The 17,156-nt window shown below is 44.2% G+C and overlaps 1 protein-coding gene across 1 annotated transcript in view; it reads left to right on the plus strand.

The window, feature by feature from the left end:
• The window catches only part of camta1a (calmodulin binding transcription activator 1a), a gene marked incomplete at its 3' end in the record, with an annotated part of 435,119 nt that extends 422,995 nt beyond the window's left edge, over nucleotides 1-12,124 (plus strand). The window contains exons 12-24 of the mRNA XM_084187479.1: nucleotides 207-370; nucleotides 615-811; nucleotides 1,030-1,108; nucleotides 1,294-1,639; nucleotides 1,765-2,252; nucleotides 4,543-4,721; nucleotides 5,004-5,238; nucleotides 6,122-6,193; nucleotides 6,431-6,451; nucleotides 6,824-7,023; nucleotides 8,241-8,315; nucleotides 9,243-9,273; nucleotides 12,092-12,124. Coding sequence (XP_084043605.1) covers nucleotides 207-370; nucleotides 615-811; nucleotides 1,030-1,108; nucleotides 1,294-1,639; nucleotides 1,765-2,252; nucleotides 4,543-4,721; nucleotides 5,004-5,238; nucleotides 6,122-6,193; nucleotides 6,431-6,451; nucleotides 6,824-7,023; nucleotides 8,241-8,315; nucleotides 9,243-9,273; nucleotides 12,092-12,124 — 2,120 coding nt within the window. The remainder of the gene's footprint in view (nucleotides 1-206; nucleotides 371-614; nucleotides 812-1,029; nucleotides 1,109-1,293; nucleotides 1,640-1,764; nucleotides 2,253-4,542; nucleotides 4,722-5,003; nucleotides 5,239-6,121; nucleotides 6,194-6,430; nucleotides 6,452-6,823; nucleotides 7,024-8,240; nucleotides 8,316-9,242; nucleotides 9,274-12,091) is intronic.
• Between the last annotated feature and the right edge of the window lie 5,032 nt (nucleotides 12,125-17,156).

Below are 17,156 nucleotides of genomic sequence, written 5' to 3' on the forward strand. Positions count from 1 at the left end.
TGCAGATACCTTCCATATGCCTTCATATGACTACAGTATCTGGGGTTCACTGGTGTTCTGACAATATAAGACGTGTCTAGATGTCTGTTGCAGATACCTTCTGATTTAGAGGTACCATATGTCACTATGGTACTAACTGGGTGTCACAGATAACCATACTGGAAGTCTATGGATGCTGATGTGTGTTATATGTCTCTGTGCTGCAGATAACCAGTTCAGAATGTCCATCCTGGAGCGCCTGGAGCAGATGGAGAGACGGATGGCAGAGATGGCCTCCCATCACCAGCAGAGCAGTGGAGGAGGTGCAGGGGCAGGAGGAGGAGCAGGAGTAGGTGGAGGAGGAGGTGGTGGTAACAACAGCCAGACACAGGTAAAGTACATCATACTATAGGAAATGCACTTTTTAATTGATGAAGCAATGGCTTTGTGATGTATGCAGTGATATGGAAATGTATTTGATATTGTATGTACTTGGTAGATATTTGGCTTATGGAGGATTACATGGAAAAAACGTACTGTATGTTTCTGTTTGAGAAGTCAAGTGTTGTTAAGTGTTGTAAAGTGTTGGTGTTGTAGTTGAAAGTAACCTTTGTTGTGTTTGTGTGTGTTGTCAGTGTGTGACAGGGCAGGGTCAGGCGGGCAGCAGCTTTGAGAGCCGTGTGGTGGTGGTGTGTGAGAAGATGATGAACCGGGCCTGCTGGGCCAAGTCCAAACACCTGATCCACTCCAAGACCTTCAGGGGCATGACCCTGCTCCACCTGGCCGCAGGGCAGGGCTACGCCACCCTCATCCAGACACTTATCAAGTGGCGGTGAGTGAGAACCTCAGAGACCTCTGATTGTCTGTTTATAAAAGTAATATACAGAGAGACCTTGGGACATGTAAATATCTATTATGGAACTAATTTAGGACCAGGAATGATTGTGTTAAAAAGTTGTCAATAAAGTATTAATCTATGTAGATAATGTTGTGTTTTAGCAATAGGTAGTTCAGTCTGGGAGTACAGTGTTCTGTTCTATCCCACAACAGCACCAAGCATGCAGACAGCATTGACCTGGAGTTGGAGGTGGACCCCCTCAATGTGGACCACTTCTCCTGCACCCCTCTGGTAAGATATAGAGAACTGTATCTCATGAAACCACTGCAGGAGTCTTCCGTAAAGCCTTTCAATCCCTGTAGACTTTCATAAATAATTAAATTGTAAGAAACTTTTCCAAGAAAGTAAAGTTACCACAGGCATGCTAGCATCTTTCCTCTGACCTGTGACCTGTGCCCCTGCTGTTTTTTCTCCAGATGTGGGCGTGTGCCCTGGGTCACCTGGAAGCGGCAGTGGTACTGTATAAATGGGACCGACGGGCCCTGGCCATCCCTGACTCCCTGGGACGCCTGCCCCTGTCCATCGCCCGCTCCCGCGGCCACACCAAGCTGGCCGAGTGTCTGGAGCAGCTGCAGAGAGAGGAACAGCAGCCCCCTGCACCCCTGCCCCCCACCACACGCATGTCCTTCTCCCCCACCCCCCACGACGCACCCACCTCAGACAGCTGGATGGTCACATGGGCCAGCGACGGCGTGAAGACGCCCGGCGGGAAGAAAGGAGGTGCCACCACGGCCACGACCACCTCAAGCAATCTCAACCCAGGTCAGAGCAGACTGGAGGACAGGAGTGGGGGAAAGGAACGATGGAAAAGAGCTTTAGACAAAAACGTTTTGTAAATATTGTTTGCTTAAATGTCTCTAAAATAGTATCTTATATCCCTTCTGCAGACTTGAGAAGGCCGCGATCCGAGCCCTCCAGCTACTACAGCAGTGAGTGCCAGCGAGACCTGCCCCTGGCCAAGAAACACAAGCCCAACCCAGAGATGTTCCAGGCCCGGCCCGACAAGGCCATGTCTGTCCCACTGAGCCTGGAGCAGCAGCAGCTACACAAGCTGTCCTTCAGCCCTAAGAGCCTGTCCCATGAGGGCCTCAGCCCAGACAAGAGCCTCTCCGGTGGGGGAAGTGCTGGAGAAGCCGGGGGAGCCAAGTGGCGCTCCAGAGAGAGTTTCTCCAGCGGGGGCTCAGGCAGGAAGGGCTCGGGGGGCTCTGGGGGCAGCAGCCTGGGCAAGGAGAAGCTGGCTAGCAGGCTGAGACAGAGGGAACAGATGGGGAACATGCTGGTGATGGCTGAGAGAGAGATGGTGGACACTGAGCTGCTGTCCTACAGAGAAGATCTGGAGAACCAGGACTGTATGACGCAGATGAACGACCTGCAGGTCAGTTAACTCACCCTACTCTCTACTGTCTCTTTACTGGAGATAAACTCAGCAAAAAAAGAAACGTCCCTTTTTCAGGACCCTGTCTTTCAAAGATAATTCGTAAAAATCCAAATAACTTCACAGATCTTCATTGTAAAGAGTTTAAACACTGTTTCCCATGCTTGTTCAATGAACCATAAAGAATTAATGAACATGCACCTGTGGAACGGTCGCTAAGACACTAACAGCTTACAGATGGTAGGCAATTAAGGTCACAGTTATGAAAACTTAGGACACTAAAGAGGTCTTTCTACTGACTCTGAAAAACACCAAAAGAAAGCTGCCCAGGGTCCCTGCTCATCTGCGTGAACGTGCCTTAGGCATGCTGCAAGGAGGCATGAGGACTGCAGATGTGGCCAGGGCAAGAAATTGCAATGTCCGTACTGTGACACCTAAGACAGCGCTACAGGGAGACAGGACGATCAGCTGTCCGTCCTCGAAGTGGCAGACCACGTGTAACAACACCTGCACAGGATCGGTACATCTGAACATCACACCTGCGGGACAGGTACAGGATGGTAACAACAACTGCCCGAGTTACACCAGGAACGCACAATCCCCCCATCAGTGCTCAGACTGTCCGCAATAGGCTGAGAGAGGCTGGACTGAGGGCTTGTAGGCCTGTTGTAAGGCAGGTCCTCAACAGACATCACCGGCAACAACGTCGCCTATGGGCATAAACCCACCGTCGCTGGACCAGACAGGACTGGCAAAAAGTGCTCTTCACTGATGAGTCACGGTTTTGTCTCACCAGGGGTGATGGTCGGATTCGCATTTATCGTCAAAGGAATGAGCGTTACACTGAGGCCTGTACTCTGGAGCGGGATCGATTTGGAGGTGGAGGGTCCGTCATGGTCTGGGGCGGTGTGTCACAGCATCATCGGACTGAGTTTGTTGTCATTGCAGGTAATCTCAACGCTTTGCGTTACAGGGAAGACATCCTCCTCCCTCATGTGGTACCCTTCCTGCAGGCTCATCCTGACATGAGCCTCCAGCATGACATTGCCACCAGCCATACTGCTCGTTCAATGCGTGATTTCCAGCAAAACAGGAATGTCAGTGTTCTGCCATGGCCAGCGAAGAGCCCGGATCTCAATCCCATTGAGCAAGTCTGGGACCTGTTGGATCGGAGGGTGAGGGCTAGGGCCATTCCCCCCAGAAATGTACAGGGAACTTGCAGGTGCCTTGGTGGAAGAGTGGGGTAACATCTCACAGCAAGAACTGGCAAATCTGGTGCAGTCCATGAGGATGAGATGCACTGCAGTACTTAATGCAACTGGTGGCCACACCAGATACTGAAGTTACTTTTGATTTTGATCCCCCCCCCCCCCTCTTTGTTCAGGGACACATTATTCAATTTCTGTTAGTCACATGTCTGTGGAACTTGTTCAGTTTATGTCTCAGTTGTTGAATCTTGCTATGTTCATACAAATATTTACACGTTAAGTTTGCTGAAAATAAACGCAGTTGACAGTGAGAGGACGTTTCTATTTTTGCTGAGTTTAGTTACTTTTTACCATCTCTTTACTCAAGACAGTGACTCTACTGTTTACCACTCACTGCACTGCCAACCCTGTCCATCGGCCTGCTCATTGCACGTACACTCACACTTGTTTACCAGACAACAATATCCATAGCACGTCATAGTATCGACCTCACGTCTATAGAGCTGGACTGCCAGTGAATAAACATGACAAGAAGATTGAGATTGACCGCTGGCAGCTCTGTTGGGCCTTGCCACTGGATCCCCTGACGTGTGAAGTCAACACACACACACACACACACACACAGAGGGATCCTAGGCATCCCTGGCAGTGTGTGGACCTCCATCACCACATAATAAACTCCATCCATTGATCGGCTGTCACAGCCAAGGGAGCACTCTGCCATCCATCACAGTCACACTGCTACTGAGGCTGAGACTGAGCCTGGGAGATGAGGGGCAGAGGAGGGAAGCACAACATTAACAATCATCATCTTCATAGTCATTGTCATGATCACGATCATTGTCATATTTAATGTTCATTGTTTCTTAGAAATCATTCTAAACTTGAAAATTCATAATGTGGAAATATCTAAGATGAAAATGGGGATGTAATGATGCATCCTTCCTGCAACATTATGATGCACCGGAACCAAAAAGCACGTCATTGTAAATCAATGAAATAAACAGACAGACAATAAGGTACAAATGTGCTAATTGTGTGATCTACAGTATACTCAATCCTGGGTGATTCACCCCCTGCAGGTGAACATGATGACTCTGGCAGAGCACATCATTGAGGCGACCCCAGAGAGGATCAAGAGGGAGAACTTTGTGGCCCTGGACGGAGTGCCCCTGGACAGTACTGGGGTCAGCAACACCATGAGCTGGTTGGCCAGTTACCTTGGAGACGTGGAGCAGCTGCCCAGCATTATACATCTACGGTGAGCAACACAGAAGAGCCGCACTCTGGACTGAATGTGATCTAGGTCTGGTTTTCTGTACCCAGATTATGTCTATACCTGGTCTAAAAAGAATGCTCAATGGAGAATCTGTAGGCTTAATTCTGATCTGGGAAACTGACCCTAAATGTTTTGCAGAAGATTTCCTGTGCTTGGCATAGCAGTTGTGTATTGGTACTACATTTTCTGACAACAATGCTTATCTGACTACTTTTTAAACTGTCACCTCCATCCCCCTGCCCCTCCCTCTCTCTCTTCCTCCAGATCTCTGTACAGTGAGCCTCTCACTCCGTCCTCCAACCCCAGCCACAGCCCACAGGGTTCTCCCCTGAGGGAGGGGCCCATGGAGAGGCCCTCCCCGGCCGACTGGAGCGAGTTCCTCCAGGCCTCCAACAGCAAGGTGGAGAGAGACTTGGCCCAGCTCACCCTGTCCGACCCCGAGCAGAGGGAGCTGTACGAGGCCGCCCGTCTGGTCCAAACTGCCTTCCGCAAGTACAAGGTACAGGCCCGGGGATGAGGTACCACACACAGTATCATACCTGCTGTAGAATTATTTTCACAGCAACTTTATTAGGACTGGCACTCTATGTTGATGTGGTGTTGACCTTAATTTTATCAGGTGAAATGTGACGTTATTAATGGGTCCCTTGAATCTGGAAAGGTTGCTATATGAACAAAACTACGTCCTGGTCTGTGTCGAAGTGTGCTGAGTGCACAAGACACTATCTATGCTGTGAGGACCCTCACCCAGTAATCATCAATGGATTATGTTAATTAACACTCATATGTTATCCCATCTTTCTCTCTCTGTATCTGTCTCACTAAGACACTCAAACTCTGTGGTCCCTGTGGTTTCAGCATGGGAAAGGATTGCTTTGAGCAGAGCATGGCCTTGCTTTAAGGAACGACTGCACTGCTCCCTATAAGCGCTCTCTCCCTTTCTTTCTCTGTCCCTCTCTCTCTTACTCTTTAAATTATGTGTGGGGAGCCCGCTGCTGCCTGTCCTTAACCAGCTCCACATACCCTGCCCAGCCTCCCCCCCATGCCTCACCTTGCTACCTCCCCCCCATGGCTAGCTTTAATGAGTTTCCACGTCTCAAACTGTTCGCTGTCGTTCACTGTCATCTGTTCTACCCCTCTGCCAGCTGAGACTGGGTAGGAGAAGAACTCTGGGCTGGCACCACCATCTACCTCTCTCCTCTCCCAGCCCAGGATGGAGCCTCTCCCCCAGCCTCCTCAACCCCAGGTCCTCCCTCTGTCCTCCAGACAACCAGGGCCCTGGGCCCAGGAAGAGACCTCATAGAGCAGTGGCGCTCTATAGTAGACTACGCCACTTCCTATACTCTGACTTCTGACCTCTGACTTCTCCTACTCTCTCACAGGGACGCCCATTCAGAGATCAACAGGAAGTAGCTGCGGCCGTCATTCAACGTTGTTACAAGAAGTACAAACAGGTAAGCTGGGCACAGTTAGCCCCTTACAACACACATGGAGATTCAATAGTTGGATGCTTGTACATATTACATTACCTTACAGATAATGGATAGATGTAGGACTGATTGCAATACATTTATTAGGGACTTTTAGAAAGCGTTTAACTTTATTCAGTTTAGTTCGTTTTTCTAGGCGCAGGCTGATCCTTGTTCATGCCTCTTCGTGATTCACAATCTCACCTTTTCTTTGTTTACAAGCTTACATGGATAGCTTTGAAGGTAACACATTTTCACTGTCTCAGATTGCTTACAATGCAACCTAAGTTCACTTGATTGTCACACTTGACTTGGTTATATTGATACTCATAATCTACATCAGCACCTTTCCTAAGTCCAGTAATATAGTCTTGTGCCTGATTCACAGTCTAGGGCCGACCTTCACCATACTGGCTAGTCTATTTTATTTTCCAGCACGGTTCCAGCAACTACAGTAAATGCGTAACCAGGGCAGCCCAGTTTGGCTTGACTTGATTTGGCCATATAGTGTGAATCAGACAATAGATGTGTGCATTGGAGGCCATTGTTTGTGTCTTCCCAACCCCCTGTTCCTAATCCTGTATCCCCTCCTCTCTCTGGTCCTCTCTGTGGCAGTATGCACTTTATAAGAAGATGACGCAGGCCGCCATTCTTATCCAGAGTAAGTTCCGCAGCTACCATGAGCAAAAGAAGTTCCAGCAGAGCAGGCGGGCGGCCGTGCTGATCCAGCAATACTACCGCGGCTACAAGGAGTTTGGCAGGCTCAGGCCCCACCGCAGAGGAGCCGCCACCGCACTGGTGCAACACAAACTCAGGTATGTATACACACAACACACACACTGACACATACACAGCAACACAAACGTAGGTAGCTAAACACACACAGCAACACACACACACACACACACACACACACACACACAGTAGCACACACTCACATTGAAACACAGCAGCACAAACTCAGGTAGTTAAATACACATTATAAACTGGGTGGTTCGAGCCCTGAATGCTGATTTGCTGACAGCCGTGGTATATCAGACCGTATACTGCGGGTATGACAAAATATTTATTTTTACGTTGGTAACCAGTTTATAATAGCAATAAGGCACCTCAGGGTTTGTGGTATATGGCCAATATACCATGGCTAAGGCCTGTATCCAGGCACTCTGTGTTGCGTCTTGCCTAAGAACAGCCCTTAGCTGTGGTATATTGGCCATATACCACACACCCTCGTGCCTTATTGCTTAAATAACGCACACACGAACATACAGCAGCATAAACTCAGGTAGCTACGCAGTAACACACACTGACACATACAGGAGGCTGGGCCTCATTCCAGGATAGTTAGTAGCAGTCTGCAGTTGTTACATCTGTTTAGGGACTTATAAATGAATTATATGTACCCATTGATTCTTGAAGAATATAACTTATAAATGCCTCATGAGCTTAGTTCAACTGTCGCACCCCATCAGAACCCAAAATATAAGCTTGTTTTACTCCAATATTTGGAAACAAAGTACATTTAAACAAACTATATACCCTCAAAAGTATTTTGATACCATGGATGGTCAGTCCTTGTACCCGTAGCTCTGTCTATGAATTAGAGAGTGGTACATTTCTCCAGCCCCATCCCTCAGATTTATTTATGAAACAGGAGCGGGGAGAAGGCAACCGCTGACTGCCACTTTAACCTTGCAGACTTCATTTGGGGAAATCAATTTGTAAGGGACAAACGACCGCAGTACCATTTGCAGTCTCCAGGATCATAGTGTCCTTCAGTGTTCATGCATAATTGATTTAGATTTTGAACATACAAGTTCTGTAAATATGTTTTTATATTGATGAAGACACTAAGGCTCCTGAGTACTGGAGAGGACAGTATCCATGCTATACAGAATCTCCAAAGTAAAGCTTAAAGGCATGGTTGAAAAAGTGCACAAGCACTGTAAAACTACACTAGCTCCACACATCCACAGTATCTTTTGAATATTGTGGACCCTTTCAAAAGCCAGTGTTCCCTCTTGTCTTGTAGAAGTAGTCTGCTCACTAAGAGGCAGGATCAGGCTGCCAGGAAGATCATGAGGTTTCTACGCCGCTGCCGCCACAGGTAAGCCCCGCCCACAACACTAACTCATATGGGTTTCCAGATACGTTTGTTATATTCACACACACACATACTACCAAATAAATGCCTTCTTTCAGTGTAGGGATTTGCAAGATATATGAATGGTTTACTACACCGTAGATGGCTAGAATGAGTCTGCACAGATGAGAGGGACAGTTCTCTGTTTTCATTTGTCTTTTTTATTTATTTGGGGGTTGATAAAAAGGTGTGGGTGGGTTATATACAACACTTCAGACACCCCCCTCTTCCCCTCCACTGTATTTGGACCCCCACCTCTCCTCTCCTCGCCCCCCCCCCCCCCCTCCTCCCCTCCACTGGATTTGGCCCCCCCACCTCTCCTCTCCTCGCACCCCCTCCTCCCCTCCACTGTATTTGGCCCCCCACCTCTCCTCGCCCCTCCTCTTCCCCTCCACTGTATTTGGCCCCCCACCTCTCCTCTCCTCGCCCCCCCTCTTCCTCTCCACTGTATTTGGCCCCCCACCTCTCCTCTCCTTGCCCCCCCTCCTCCCCTCCACTGTATTTGGCCCGCCACCTTTCCTCTCCTCGCCCCTCCTCTTCCCCTCCACTGTATTTGGCCCCCCACCTCTCCTCTCCTCGCCCCCCCTCCTCCCCTCCACTGTATTTGGCCCCCCACCTCTCCTCTCCTCGCCCCCCCTCCTCCCCTCCACTGTATTTGGCCCCCCACCTCTCCTCTCCTCGCCCCCCCTCCTCCCCTCCACTGTACTTGGCCCCCCACCTCTCCTCTCCTCGCCCCTCCTCCTCCCCTCCACTGTATTTGGCCCCCCACCTCTCCTCGCCCCTCCCCTCCACTGTATTTGGCCCCCCACCTCTCCTCTCCTCCCTTCCTTCCCTCACAGTGCCCACTTTGTGCTAATAGCTGTCTGGTATTGTTTTGCTGTTTATGCCAAGCCCCTTGATGGACCATAGACTGTTCAAGCGGGTGAGTGCAGCCTCAGCAACTCAGTTCGTGCTTCTCTCTCTCTCTCTCCCAGTCTACACAGTATGTCTCTGCCTCTCTCTCTCTCTAACAATACAGTTATAGCTCCTGAGTCCTTGCCCTCCTCCACTCTCTCTCTCTCTCTCTCTCTCTCTCTCTCTCTCTCTCTCTCTCTCTCTTTCTCTCTCTGTCTTTCGCTTTCTCTCCATCCATCTCTCCCTCCCTCTCTCTTTCTCTCTCTCTCTCCCCCTCCCTGTACCTTGTCCATCACTGTTGCTTGATGCCTGCTTGCATGACAGCTGCCTACTGGGGCCACAGGTGGACTGACTGAGAAGCTCAGAGTCAGAGCAGACTTTACTCTTATTAAACAAACGAACCACTGCTTATGAATGACTGTCACCGCAACACTTAACAGGCACCTCTTTCTCTCCTCTGGAAATGAGTTGAATCGTTTTTTTGTTTTATTTGTGTGGTTATGAAAATGGCTATTGACAGAACGGAAGGTTGTTTTTCTCTATCATGTTTACTATGTTGCATGACTCAATGGGCCTTGCTCTTCAACATGTACCCGCAGGCATGCTATGGGCCGGATGTTCTCTCCCAAACAGTTGTCTGTCTTACTGTCTGTTCTGATGAGGGAGGGCTTGATCACCATGGGTTTTGCTCACTCAAACTGTCGAAACTGTCTTGTACAAGCTCCTCTCGGCGTTGCATTGGGATCTGTCACTATTTCAAGGCTGGTTCAATGACACTTGCGTCATCACTGAAAAATGTAACAAAATTCCTCATGGTTAGAAACTGTGTGTCTGTCCGACTACTCACCGGAAAGTCTTTGGGCATATTGACAAAAATACCCATGTGACGGTTATCATCAGTGTCATCATCTTTATGACTCACAAACACTGTTTTTCATCTTCTTAGACAACAGGGCATTTTGAATATATGAATCAATTCATTGTCTGAATCAATTCATTGTATGATCAATTCATTGTATGATCAATTCATTGTATGATCAATTCATTGTCTGAATCAATTCATTGTATGATCAATTCATTGTATGATCAATTAATTGTAATATATCAGCACAATCTCCATATGACAAATAGTTAGGTTGATAAGGCTATATCCCCCAGATAACTTAACTTCCTCTGTATCTGAGAAATCCTTACTGTACGGTATGGGTTACTGTGCTTTGAGAGCAGGTGAGGTAGCATACATGTTTGTTAAGATCTGGGTTATAGTGCTGTGATAGCACAAATAGGTCAGACTAGCAGTACCAAGCAAACAATGGGAAGTCCCCGCCATGCACCTCCAGAGAAGTTAGAACAGCACTAGTGGTACCCGTAATGGATTCACACCCCAGGGGAACACTGCATCTCAGACAAAGAGGAAGAGGAAGTAGCACACTGAAAATCATTCAACCTACATAAATAGCACTGTAGGTGGGGGCTCACCACTGAGCTCTGTAGACTCAGTGATACAGTTAAAGGACTTTTGGTTGATACACATGTGCAAACCCATGTGAAATGTAATGCATTGTTCGATCTGAATTTAATCACATTTATTTGGGTAAAAAACATGAACAACAATATGTACAATGTATTCCTAGAGGATAGCACTTAAACATATAAATTAGAACACTTGTTTCCAAACTGGTCCTCAGTGGTAAAAACTGGTCCTTGATGGTAAAAATGTGGTTGGTTCTATCCACTCATTGTCCACTCACCCTAAATGCATATGAGGAGAATACTTTTCTCAGAAGCCGTATAGAAAGTACAGCCAGGCAGAGGAAATACACCCGTCCCAGGTTTCCTGTGGTCAGTAGTACAAGTACCACAGGCCAATAGGTAGATTGATTATGATATGGAACAGTAATTGGCTAATGACTTAGAGTCAGATCTGCTGAGTCCATTGGACATGCTGGGGTTCTTCTGTGTGTCACTATCCATTCACTGATTAGGTGTGGTGTTTACTGAGCCATCAGTTTGGCTCTGGCTCAGTTTGGACATGGTCCACAAATGTAATGCCATGGTAATGTCACTTCTCAATACATAATACAATACAAACACAATACAAGTTTGGATAGGATATTTTTGTCTACATATATCTATTACATTTTCTCCTCTTTCGCAAATTGATGCGTTACATTTTAAATTGTGTTAGTAGTTCATCATTTAGTGATAGACACAATAATACAGTCCACTGATTAAACTAATTTAAACACAATTCTTGAGTAATAAAGTCATTTATTTAGTGCATAGCAATATTCCAAATACAAACCAATTAGTAAACCTCTGCCTGCCTTGATGGTCTCTTTCAGCCCAACAAATATTTGGTGGAATTGTCAAGGGACTGTTTCCTCTCTTGAGATTTGTTTTGGGGAGAGTTAAATTATCAAGAGACCTTAATTCATTCACATTATATTCTCAAGAGTTTAAAAGTAAATCAAACTGCTTTAAGAATCATTTTCAAGTTTCAATGTTGACCTATTAGAATATTGAGTATTGAAGGAATGGTTTCAATGAGCTGTAAGCCTTAGTGATTCAACATAATCATTTAGACTGAATGAGATCTAATACAAATAAAGCTTTATCAATGTTGATAGTTGTCTGTTTTATCAGTGTTTTCTTTCCAGACCAGCACAAGCGCCCATTGAAGAGGGCTGTGTCAATCTCCATGTCTCTTGACCTCTCTCGAGGGAATGGTGTCCTCTATGGAGGGAATGGTTTGAGACATTAGAGTTAATCACCATCCAGTGAGAGCTGATCTGTGATCATAGACCCCTGTTTAAATTACATCTGTCTATCTGTCTGTGTTTCAGAGTGAAGGAATTGAAAAGGGACAAGGAACATGAGAACCTTCAGAAGAGCCCCCTCACAATGTGACATCACTCTCCTCCTTTTCTTTTCCCCTTTGTACCCAAGACATTTTACAAGAGAAGAAAAAAAACAGTTCAGTGAAAACACTGCGATTATTATTACTACTATGGCAGCGTGACTGATTCTACTTCTATTACATGTACAACAACAACAGCATTTTTCACGTTTATCTATCGTTGTGTATGTTGGAGAGTGGCAACTTCTTCTGTAGAATTATAAACTAAAGGAGAAGAAGCTGTGGGGGTCGGAACATTTGCTTCATGGCATTTTTTGCACTTTTTCATGGATTGCTTTGTCTTTTTGGGAGTATCGGAGTATAGGTTTTTAGATGGTAAAGGAAGAGGAATGTTGGACATGTCTGAAAAGCTCCCTGCCATCAGTGGATCAAACCAAAAGGATAAGATGGAGGATATCTAGGATGGAGGACAGATGCCGGCCAGAACGTAAGGAAACATTACAGAAACACATTGGGACTTGGCTCTAATTGTATTTCATAATTTTTTAAGTGAACTGATCAATCCATTTGAAGAAGAAAACATTTAACCTAATGAACCAAACATTCTCGGTAATATATTGATCCATGTGCACACTTGCACTCCCTATCAACAGTAGATGAATACATTCAGTATAGTAAATGAAAATAGATCAAACTTCCTTCTGTTACGCTGTGCTCTACCCAGCCAGTCAGTCCAAAGGGGTGGGGCTACATATGAATGTAGGAGGGGTGTCAGCAGAAATGGGTGGGGCTTATTAAAATAATGGATTATTTTGTTATCTAGGTTTGGGGGGCACTGTGAGGCAAGAGATACAGGGTTTCAATTGATTTTATTTTATTTTATTTTTTATATATTTTTAATTCCTCTTTGCTTGAATCTGTTCCGTGCTTATGCCCATTACCGGTATAACTGACTTGTCTCCTAAAAATTCAGTGTTGTCGATTTTATCAAATATGCATGCCTATGGGTGAAAGTCTTCACCTGCGTGCTTGAAATTAGGTCTGTAACCTCTGTTTTTCAATGTTTTGCTTTTGTCTTCATGTTAAAATGCAACGGCGTCTCCCATGTATCCACCTCCTCCCCCAAGAGTCATTCATACCCTCTAGTTACTGAATGATGCCAACATTGTCCTATTCTTTTTTATTTGCCTTATTTGTTTACTCAGTATTCTAAAAAGAAAGAAAACTTGCCTCTTTTGTGTTGTAATGATTACAGTCATGAAGGTTATTGTTGTTCTTTTTAAATGAACTTCAGGGCCTGTGAGGGCTTTTGAGGGGAAGATCACATACATTGCCTTGACGTCTTAGAGATTCTTTGAGGGGTCCCTAAGCTAGTCCCAAAATAGGGGTTAGACAAATCCATATTTTTGACAATTGAGCGGTTTCTGTATATAAAGAAGGCTGAAGGTATGTAGGGAAAAACATTTACCCGAAGGGGATTGTATTTTAGAAATATATTATTTTATTCATTAAAAAGGGGTCAAAAACAGGTACGAGACAAAAACAGAATATTTGTATAGTTTTGTTTGAATGCCTAAGAAGTATGGTTGTATTGTTTGTATATAGTGTAAATACCTGGGATTAAAATGAGCTATGTGCATGAAAAACATGAACAAAGGTTAAAAAAACAAAACAAAAGCAGTAGTGGCTATGCTCTGTAAAATGATTAAAACTATTTCACTATAAGAGTATTTTATTTTATTTTGATTGTTCTTGAGAAGAACATTTTGCTAAAGCATGACATTATTGCGAATACTAAAAAGTTTAAAATAAATAAATAATGTATTTAGAGATAGGGGAAATCTGCAAAATTATCTTAAGACAATTATGGTTATGTTTACATTTTTGTTTTGGGCTACCAATAATCTTTTGCCAATGGTGCCAAGTAATGTGAATGCTATATTGCTTAACAAGAGAACTAAGTAAATTTTTGCAGAACAGATAATCATCAAATGAAATAGACACTAGCATTGAAGACCACAAGGTCCAATCACAACTGGCAGCGGATCACAGATATAGATACACATTGCAGAGGGAGAAATATTTCTACAGCAACTTTTAAGTCTCATGTCTCATCCATTATCACACGTCAGAACAACCCAAGATTTTTTGCCATCATCACCAAATACACAGGGATCACTTGTCAGTAACATTTAAAATGCAAAGAAAATGTGTGCTTTATTTTCTGTATGAGAGAGGGGTTGTGGTGTCAGTGTCTCTTAGCATGTTCGTATGGATTGTGTTCATATAAAGATTGTAAATGGCAACCTTGTCTATGGGAATCTCAGCCCTGTTGTTTTTGTTGTTTATAATTGAGGTTGATAGAACATGTGTTTCATAGGACAACTCACAGGTGATGAAATAGACTATATCAACTTATCAAACTGCTGACACAAGACATTTGTTTTTAAGTGTGGGCTGGAAGCTTAACTTAAGAGTCTGGACAGACCAGAATTATTCCTTGTCAAAATGTAATGTGGCCACAGTGAATGATGTGTAGCATCTCTGGACTGGTATTCTTTGTAAAAGTCAATTAGTAATTTACTTGCAGAAGGAACACTTTAAACAATCGAAAGTGCTAAAAAATTATAGCATTCAACAGTGATGGGGTTATGGTGAAACACATGAACCATTATGGATCAGTGCAGCCAAGTCAATGAGCCAAAGTGAGTGATCTGTAAACCTGGAAATGTAACAAGATGCACCACTACCATTATAGCAACTTCTGAGGAAGAATACAATGTATGTGTCTGGTTCATAATGGGATATGTTAAGACAGTGTTTGAAAGATTATGAAATGAAATGTGAGAAGTGGGAACAGACCCATTGATACCAGTTGATAATACTGTATCTGTGAATGCATGATAGATACTATCCAATGGTATTCAATCCTAGTCCAGAAGTGTTTGCTGGTTCTTGCAGTTTTGCTGAAATATATTATATTCCTATAAGAACAGGAACGAATGCCATTTGACAATTACGTTTTGTTGTTTTAATTGCTGAATTTCGTCTCAGACACTGTTGGCTGTTCTGATGTTTTTATTATTATGTACTTCTTGGTTTATTTCTCTGTATGTTTGTGTTTATTTCACAGAGACTTGATATGTAAACCTATTTTCAGAGTGTTTATGTAGAAAGTGCCTAATCATATCCTGATTGATCGCACAAAGCCAATGACAGGAAGCATGCAATGTACCTAAGGAGGAAAACATGGCTTTGGAGACCAACTGATCCATAATTCTGTAGGACTACTGTATATCAAGTATATACAATATATCAATCCAAAACCATCACCAAAATCAGTCATGTGACAGTGTTCCCTTAACTCACGGAACGCATTCCGTCTTGTCAACATTCTAAGCATTTTTATTTTCTATTGGAACTGCCTGTTGAAGCCATGAGAATTAGATTCCATAACTTCTGTGGTTTTATTGCCTTGCATTCATCATTACGGTAGTGGTAAGAATGCCAGCCAATACACTGCTGTGGCCATATGAGAAGGTTTTATTATGCTTGCATGGGTAAAATAGTTAACTGGGTGACTGAACTGCACCCAAAGCATGCTTATTTTTCTAGAATCAGTAGTCAGATAGACTTGTAAAAGACTTGCTGTTCTGTAAAACGAAGAACGTTGGTTTGACGTGTCACAGAACTCTGAAAGACGGAGGGCAGAGGAGAACCCTTAAAATACAAACTATGATCAATCTGCAGTATTTACTGACCATATTTCCAGGGGTAGCATGAGGGCAAGTTTTTCTAGAAGCAAGTTTCAACTTTCTTTAACTTTTTTTTTCATTCATTGGGATCTAGAGATAGTGTGCTCCCAACTTCAAATACCTGAACAGTTCGGACACTCTTTTGGCAGTATACTGCAAGTATTTTACTAGGCAACAATACACACACACACACAGACAACAGTACACTGCACTGGACACATCCAGATATGCAGATAGATATGTCAAGGCATAGTCAGTCTCACTTGTACACAGTTCAGCAGATGGAGCTCATCATGTGTTATTTTCCTAGCCTACTGCTAGTCCTAGGGAATGGCTCACCTCCCTTCTGTATTTTACTCAGGGTGCCAAAATGGAGGAGGAAGTGGAGCAGGACACTGATTGGTGATTCACTGCAGAGAGAGGACATACTGTATTGAAATAGGATAGGAAGATCCAAGGCCCCTCAATAGAGCTTTCTGGTCAAGACAGGCAAATTATTACTATGATCCTGGATACATTACTGTAATCCATTTCCTCTCAAATAAGTAAGCTGAACGGAGGAGAGATGTAAGGGCACTATATCAAAAATAGGGAATACAAAAAATTGTAGTGTAGCTAATTATAATTTAGACAAGTTGATCACAATTGACAGTACGGTCAATTATTTCTGTCTCAGACAGAAAGGAATTTGCATTATGGGACACTAAGGCTTAAAGTCTAATTTAAATGCTTACCTTTCTTTTATAGACTATGCTTATGAGTCTAGTAACACTTCAACCTTTGACCACCTCTGACTTGATGTTTCTCAGTAAAACAAGGACTTGCTATGTAATACCATCACACACAGCTTCGAATAGTCTATAAAGTTATTCTCAGTTATACATTTCATCTCAGTTAAGATATGGATGATGACATGTTGAAACAGTTGAGTGGGGTCTTCCTGAGACTTTGAGGCAGTTGAAGATGACCAGATATTAAAGGGACAGTTGTTTCAGAAAAAGCACTTCAGGAATGGCTGACATAGCCATTTTCTGGATAGTATGACAGGTTAGCTATAGTAACAGGCACTTCATATGGATTTTGTTGCCTTCATTACACTCTGCTAATTGACCTGAGGGACTACCTTTCCTCCTCCTCCTTTGTCAATGCACCCAAACTACTGAAAGGTAGGCACATCAGGACCACATAGCAGAAACCATCTCACGACCTTTTCCACTTGTGGACACAGAGCAATAAGCATTATTTTGTGGAGACCTATAGACCTAGTGAAGATAAAAAATGATTGGACACATTTAG

Source organism: Coregonus lavaretus (assembly GCF_964263955.1).
Source record: "Coregonus lavaretus genome assembly, chromosome: 22".
NCBI classification, from domain to species: domain Eukaryota; kingdom Metazoa; phylum Chordata; class Actinopteri; order Salmoniformes; family Salmonidae; genus Coregonus; species Coregonus lavaretus.